The sequence below is a fragment of the Staurois parvus genome, unplaced genomic scaffold (genome assembly GCF_062004578.1).
Source record: "Staurois parvus isolate SC_StPar_1 unplaced genomic scaffold, SC_StPar_1.0 ptg000832l, whole genome shotgun sequence".
Taxonomy (NCBI): Eukaryota; Metazoa; Chordata; class Amphibia; order Anura; family Ranidae; genus Staurois; species Staurois parvus.
The window spans coordinates 2,695,737-2,703,532 of NW_028318628.1; the positions used below are offsets into that span (position 1 = coordinate 2,695,737).

The following is a 7,796-nucleotide window of genomic DNA, read 5'->3' on the forward strand; positions in this document are numbered from 1 at the left end:
CCTGACCCCCTGTTGATTGGCCCTGTGTTGAACACATGCACCCCCCCCCCCAAGAAAAACAAAAAAACAAACTCACAATACACATCAAACCGAGCATGTACAGAGTGCCTCTTAGCAGATGGATTGGGGACTGTGGAAGAAGGGGAGGATCAGAGTAGTCAGGATCAAACAGCCTTTTTACATGATGCAGAGGAATAACCCATTAGGTTCCACAGTGAGTACAACAAGTATACTGCATATACAGACTGATTTTACTGTTGTGGGTTTAATAACACTTTAAACTGCTGGGCAAGAAATATATTCTGGTATTATAATATCTATCCACAGATTATGAGTGTCAAACTCCCTCAACATGATTAATCTGTTTTTGATTAATATTGAGGGTCATACTGAGTGACACTGATTATTCAGAATGTATTGCAGGGTATTGTATTTATATAGACTTTTTTCTTTTATTGAAAAGATTAGTAATTTCTGTTTGTAGATTTGCAGAAAATTTTGAAAAATTAGCTCACTGTTAAAGCAAAAATGTAATATATCGCATCTTACCAATCATTAGATGTTGGCATTGTTCATTTTCTTTTTCCCTCTGTTTTCACCTCTTGATCTTGACAATTACTCACCTCCTGTGTTAGAGTGTCCCCACTCTGGATGAATGAGCACAGGGGGGCACTTTTGGACAGTAGCACTCTCAGTCAAGTTGGACTCCAACAAATACTTTATTATCAGTTAGCCTTTATTATCAGTTTCCTTAAATTGTACACCCCTTGAGGGTTAGGGACTGATGTGACTGTACAATATATATGTAAAGTGCTGCGTAAATTGACAACATTATATAAGAACCTGAAATCAATCAGTCAGTTACAGCAACTGTTTTTTCCTTTTGGGATAAAGGCTATATGTAAATAAATAAAAGCTGATCATTTCAGGCACCCCCACCAGTGGTAAATGGGTTATCACATCCCTGTAACTGCAAGACAGCTTGTTCTGTTGAAAAACAACAGACTTACTGGCTGGATCACTAAATGAAAATGCAAAAAGAAAGCCTAGAAAAGAAAACTAATGCAGCCATCACATTTAAGAATTGGTAAACCACAACGTAATGAATGTTTGTTTTGGGTTCAATACTGCTTCCAGTTCTTGAATAAACAGACTGTTGCCAGATCATTAATTTCCTCAAAATCTTTCGATTAGGTTATGTGTGCGTTTAATGTATTTAATGCATGTATTTACTTGTTAAAGTATCCCAAGCAAGTCCGGAGACAGCTGCTGGGTACATCTTTGAGCAGCCCTATTCCTATATGACACTCTATAGCAGTGGTTCTCAACCTCTGTTCTCATGTACCCCTAACAAATTATGTTTTCAGGATTTCCTTCACATTGCACAGGTGCTTTAAATCAATATCCATGGCTTGGTATTTATGACAGCTATTTTATCTAAGGGAAATTGCCAAAACATGGCCTGTTGGGGGTATTTGAGGAACACGGTTAGGAAACACTGTTCTACACGATCTCTCTTTGCTCCTCCTCCTGAAGCTACAATAATTTTATGTAGGCAGAAGAGGAGCGGAGGAGGAACTTAGCCAGCACAGAGAGAAATTTGACACAGAAGAGGAGAGACTAAGAGGTACAAGGAAGAAAGGGTAGGTTTAGGTGTTTTAATGAATTTTCACTTGCAAGCTTACCTATTTTCATTAATGTTTGTGTTTATAGTGCAGTTGGAGTCTTTCAAGTTGATGACAAAGCCAAGGCCATATTAAGGTACACAGGAGATATAACCTGGATCCCTCCAGCTATATTCAAGAGTTCTTGCTGGATAGATGTGACATACTTCCCCTTTGACTACCAGAACTGCACCATGAAGTTTGGTTCCTGGACATATGATAAAGCAAATATCGATCTAGTTATGACTGGCTCAGAAATGAACCTGAAAGACTTCTTGGAAAGTGGGGAATGGGTAATTATCAGTGCCCCTGGATACAAGCATGAAATCAAATACAACTGTTGTGAAGAAATTTACCAGGATATCACTTACTCCTTATATATCAGACGTCTCCCATTGTTCTACACTATTTACATTATTATCCCTTGCCTTCTCATCTCTTGTTTGACCATCTTAGTTTTCTACTTACCCTCAGACTGCGGAGAGAAAGTCACACTATGCATGTCTGTTCTGTTATCACTGACTGTATTTCTCCTGGTAATTACTGAAATCATCCCTTCAACGTCCCTGGTGATCCCTTTGATTGGTGAATACCTACTTTTCACAATGATATTTGTAACGCTCTCTATTGTTATAACTGTGTTTGTGTTAAATGTTCACTACAGAACTCCCAAAACTCATACAATGCCTTGTTGGGTCAAGAAAATATTCTTGGAAAAACTCCCCAAAATAATGTTCATGACAAGACCATCTAGAGAAGACAAAAGTGCCCTGAAGTCACTCATGAATGTGGACATCTTCAATGTGACCAGCATCTGCAGCTCTGAGCTTAGAAGCTGCAATGACCAGGTGTTTTGTCAGGACAGCTCATGTCCATGTGGACAGATGAAGCGATTGTATACCTCAGACACTGGATGTAACCTTACTCAAGGATCCAGCCTAGAGTCTATTGACAATCTGGTGACAAAATCCTTGTTATCCTTAGAAGTAAGGGAAGCATTTGAAAATGTACATTTTATTGCGGAGAACATGAGGATGCAAAACGAAGCAAAAGAGGTAAGGTCATTTCTGTATGTGGCCATATGTCATATTTTTAAGTTCAGTTATAGAATGTCTGGCATTTATTGTCTTCACTCTCCTGGGAGGATTTCCCTTCTATTTCTGTTGATTTGTCACTAGGACTAGAAATGAGGGAAACTGGTAACTCAGCAACAGAAAGTCACGGACAGCAATAAACCATGACCAAGGTTCCAATCCTTCCCCATTCAACTAAATGAACTATTTTGGTTGTTTTGTCAATAATGGAGATAATTTCCCAGGACAGGAGTTAAGGTTCAACCCCTTTCTAATTCTATCTAAAACATTTTATCCTGGAGCTTGGCTTATATTTTATAAAATTTGAATCATATTTCTTAGCTCTAGCTACCAAGGTAAACATAAATAGGGTGTAGTACAACACACTACAAGTGTGCTATTGCAGAGTATATCTTCATGTCTGTCTTGACTAGGGCTTGGAGCTGTTATAATGGGTATCTGATTCCATTGCATGACTTCTTATACAGTGTTCAAAACTGATCCAAAACTTTTGATTAGGCACCAGTATTGCCAGTCTGTCATAATTAGCCTTACAGCTCCAGAAATTCAGTTACATTCTAAAATGTGCCAGATAACTATGTAGTCCAAGGAGGTCCATAGCATCTCATGGACTTATCTCTTTAATTTACAGTTTACATTTTTACTGAAAGCTGGGAGTACAGCTATCATTATCCTTCCAGCTCTTTGACACTTGACCTTCTTGTCTCAGCTCCAGAAGCTGCAGAGTTGCATGCAGCCGCTATGCCCACCCCTCACCTCCTCCTGCCCAATCACAGAGTGCTTTGTATTATGTCAACCCATTCACAAATTGCAAAGCCTTCTGTGAATGGGCAGCAAAGGGGAGGACAGGACTGACAACTCATGGGGCCCCCGGGCAATAGGGGATCATGGGGCCCCTGTGTCCTTGCCCAAACTCAAAAAAGCCTATGAAAAAGGTACCAGGGGCATCTCATGGGGCCCCCTACTGACCCCGGACCCTTGGGCAGTGCCCGAATTTCCAAATGGTCAGTCCGCCTCTGGGGGAGGATCATCTGTACTGTCATAGTGCCAGGCCTATAGTATTATCTGTGCTCTTGACATTCAGTAAAACACATAGTAAGCCAGCACGTTTTAGGAAGTGGCTGATTTCCTGGAGTTCAGCTTGACACATGTGTGTCTTGATAGCAAAACTATAATGCACTTTAAAGGAGAAGTACAGCCAAAGCTTGTTTGGCTGTACCTCTCCTGTTGTTCACAGGAGTGCAGTTCGTTCTGCACTTCTGTGGTCCGTTTTTAGCCAATAGTGGGTTAATGTCCACTGTCAGTTGTTGTCAAAATGATCCCAGCTTTAGAGCCGCTGAGAGCCTGAGCCAGCCAAACCCACCCCCTCCACAGTCCAGTACTCCAGGGGGCACTGGGGAGGCAGAGCAGAGAGCGATGACCAACAACCACCGATCTCCGCTCAGAGCGGCAGGGAGAACTGTCTGATTGCTCAGTTCTCACCCTCAGAGCCGGTGGGGGATAGATGCAGCATCGGATGGATGCTGCATCCACCTAGGTAAGTATAATTAAAAGATAAAAAAAAAAAGTACTTCTCTTTTAAATAACTTTTTAAAATATTGCATTCATCTTTTTTATCGGAAAACATTTTGACATGATTTCCATGTTTTACATGCTTTGCTATTAAGTTATTATATTTTCAATTCAATATGCATGTTTGCGAATTCTTTCTCTAGTCGCTATCTGTGTGTCAGACAGTGTAGTCAGCATCGTAGCAGAACAACTGTTAATAATTTAGGATAAACCATAAAGAGATCTAATGTAGTTAAGTAGAAGTTCAAGGAGACAGGTACATTTGCATTGAATGAAAGGAAACGCAAAGTACAATCACTGTTTAGCACCCAAACAAATTGAGAGAGCTTGGGCATGGGATGTCTTCCAGGGCCTATAAACATATGAATATTCCTTAATCTGACCTAAAAGGTTACACCAAGGAAGTGTCTTATGCATGTTGGCATCTCCTGGCATATGTGAACTTTTTGGCCCGAAACCACAAAGCCTTTTGAAAGCCCGTATATGGCTTAAACCAGCATTCAAATTATAATCTATATTAAAAATTCCCAAACATTTCCAAAGAGAGGTTGTGACATAGCAAGTTGAAGAAGGCTTTAAGAACATCACGAAGGGTGATCTGAGCTTGCACAATACCTTTCGGACACTAACTGAAGCTGATGCTCCCAAGAGTAGACTTTACAAGCCAAACAATGCTGTGTGTTTAGGACCCAAAGGCCCAGTCTGTTTAGGTGGGGTATTTCAGTTTGCTAAACGTATGAGCTGGAGCCCTCAGAATGCTTATCTTCTTGTGTTGGGAGTCTGTGACAGACATTTGACCAAATGTAGAGCTGCTGTGCTGTAAGTGGATTTTTTCTTCGGTGCTTCCATACAGTATAATTTAAGAAAATATAATATTTATGTATTTGCTCTCTTCTTACCAGGTTCAGAATGACTGGAAATATGTTGCCATGGTCATTGATCGTATTTTCCTCTGGATTTTTGTACTGGTCTGCATCCTGGGCACAGCTGGACTTTTCTTACAGCCCCTGGTGTTTGGAGACTAAAGAAGAACTTTTGTTCTGTATATATTGAAATGCATGTACACATATGGCTATGTAATGGAAGAGGCTGTCATTTGAGAAAGAATGAGTTTAAACAAAATAAAGATTCATACATTTTTATGTATACGCATGTGCATGCGTGTGTGCGTACACACACAATTAGTAAAGTTACATTCTTTATGCTTTCTTTTGTGAGAAATCACCTACTTTCGTGTCTACATGGCACGCTTTGGGTGACAAAAGTTATATTTTAACAGATATAGTTTTACAAGGTGGGTAGATAATATAATTCTGTCATAAAATACATTAATAAACGTCCAACTCTGGGCAAAGACAAAAATATATCCTCCAAGCAGGGGTTTAGCACCTCAAGTTGTAATATTTACCAGCTCTCTGATGGTGTCCCCCCATAGTAATTCCTTTCTGACACTGGATGTTCTCAGCCAAACTGGATCCATGTGTGGCCGGCTTAAGGCAGCCCATACATTGATCATTTTCTTTTACTTAAAAAGGTGGGTTGAATGGAAAAATGATCTGATTTCCCTAGCCACACATTCAGTGTGGATGGGGGAACCTTTCCCACTGCTGTATTGTATTGTAACAAAAAGTGGAAACTTTCCTGCCATCAGAATACAATGATCAGTGTTGCCACCTACAGCTGATTGATCAACTTGTGTACAACCAACTAGACTATACATGGATCCAAATTAATCCGGTCCCTACTTAACCAGCCGAATTTCAAACCATGCATGGCTGACTTACAGGCAACCAGTGTGTGCAGGGTGTTATGGACCTGCCCTTGAAGGGGAGTCACCACATCATTCTACATTCATGCTTTATGTCATACAGTTCAGATTAACCAAAAGACAGTTACTGACTACAATTATTAGCATGCTAGAAGTGCTTATTTTGTCCTATCTAAGATTTACACCAAGGGTGTTCAACCCTTTGAAGAGCGCAGGCCACTTAAGTGATTTGGTAATTGGTCGCAGGCCACAATGAAATGAAATAGTTCAGAATTTCAAATTTTTCATTTGAATAGCATAATGAAGGTTTTAAACAACAATCATTTTTTATTATTATTATTATTATTATTATACAGTATTTATAAAGCGCCAATAGTTCGCTCAGCGCTGTACATTACAAAAGAGAGACAGAACATGTGACAGAACAATACCAATACAATGCAAAACATGAGGGGATCAAGGGCCCTGCTCTTTCGAGCTTACAATCTATATTCTGCTGGACCAATCTCCATTGGATGTTTACCCACTGTTTAATCACAATCACAAAGATCACATTTTTATTAACCAGATCACGATAAATCCTACTCTCAACAAACAGGTGTGACCAGCCAAAAAAGCTCTGAAGCAGTGTTGCAGCCTTCACTATATTAAGGTCTTTGCAGCCATCCCTTGAATTGTCAAAACAAGGACCATGACCATCTAAACAAAAAAACAACAGACTTGGAAGCACCTGCCCTAATAACGCAATAAACTTCTTTATTAAGCAAGGATAAAATGACACATAATGCACTCACATTCTCTCGGAATGACACCAAGCTCACCACACAACTGTAAGAGTCCACTTTCAGAACCCCTATATGGATGCCCCTAGATGAAATCCACTCGGCTAAAGGCTCCTCTCCCATTTCTGTGTCTTAGGAAAGAAAGAGGACAGCAGGGAGTCGAACGTAATGGTGGCTTGTGTGTGACAGCTGCTGGGATTATGGAGGACCAGCAATTATTCAGTAGAGCGGTGTGCACCCAAAGGAGGCTGTGAGGGTTGCTATAGGTTTGAGGTCGCAGGTCACATAAGACAGCTCTGTGGGCCACAGGTTGGGCATGCCTGGTTTACACACCCATTAGACTTTAAAAACAGATTGCCATTCTTTTACTAAAGGATTAGAGGATGTTCACTTAGTATACTGGAGAAGGTGAAGCTGTATACACTTCAATTATCCAGCCATTTGCAAACAAAATTTTACGATTTTTACATTTCCCTTGCACATGAATAGACATTCAAGGTGAACATAACTTCACCTTTTCTTCCAATTCTACTCCTTTAGTAAAACAACTCAAATGTTTTCAATGAACCAAGTAAAAGTAAAGCAATCTTACCTTGACTAGTACTGTAAATATACTAACATACAAAAGAAATGATTTCTGTAATCTAACAATTCTGTGGCAATTTTCATTATCAAACAGTTTCATCTTTCGCATCTCATGCTCCATTTGAAATGCCTCTGAAATTATTATTATTATTATTATACAGTATTTATATAGCGCTAAAAGGTTTGCTCAGCGCTGTACATTATAGTGGGGGACAGTACATGAGACAATACAGTAACAACACAATACACAAGGGGTTCAAGGGCCCTGCTCTGAACTAAGAGCTAGCAATCTCCACCTAATCTTTGTGATTGAAACATGAAAGTAATATAA

The 7,796-nt window shown here is 39.8% G+C and overlaps 1 protein-coding gene across 1 annotated transcript in view; it reads left to right on the top strand.

Annotated features, from left to right (window-relative positions):
• Window positions 1-5,476, top strand: part of LOC149443772 (neuronal acetylcholine receptor subunit alpha-3-like) — a 38,743-nt gene extending 33,267 nt beyond the window's left edge. Inside the window, exons 5-6 of the mRNA XM_089655267.1 lie at window positions 1,714-2,719; window positions 5,233-5,476. Coding sequence (XP_089511393.1) covers window positions 1,714-2,719; window positions 5,233-5,355 — 1,129 coding nt within the window. The 3' untranslated portion in view covers window positions 5,356-5,476. The remainder of the gene's footprint in view (window positions 1-1,713; window positions 2,720-5,232) is intronic.
• The last annotated feature ends 2,320 nt before the right edge of the window (window positions 5,477-7,796 follow it).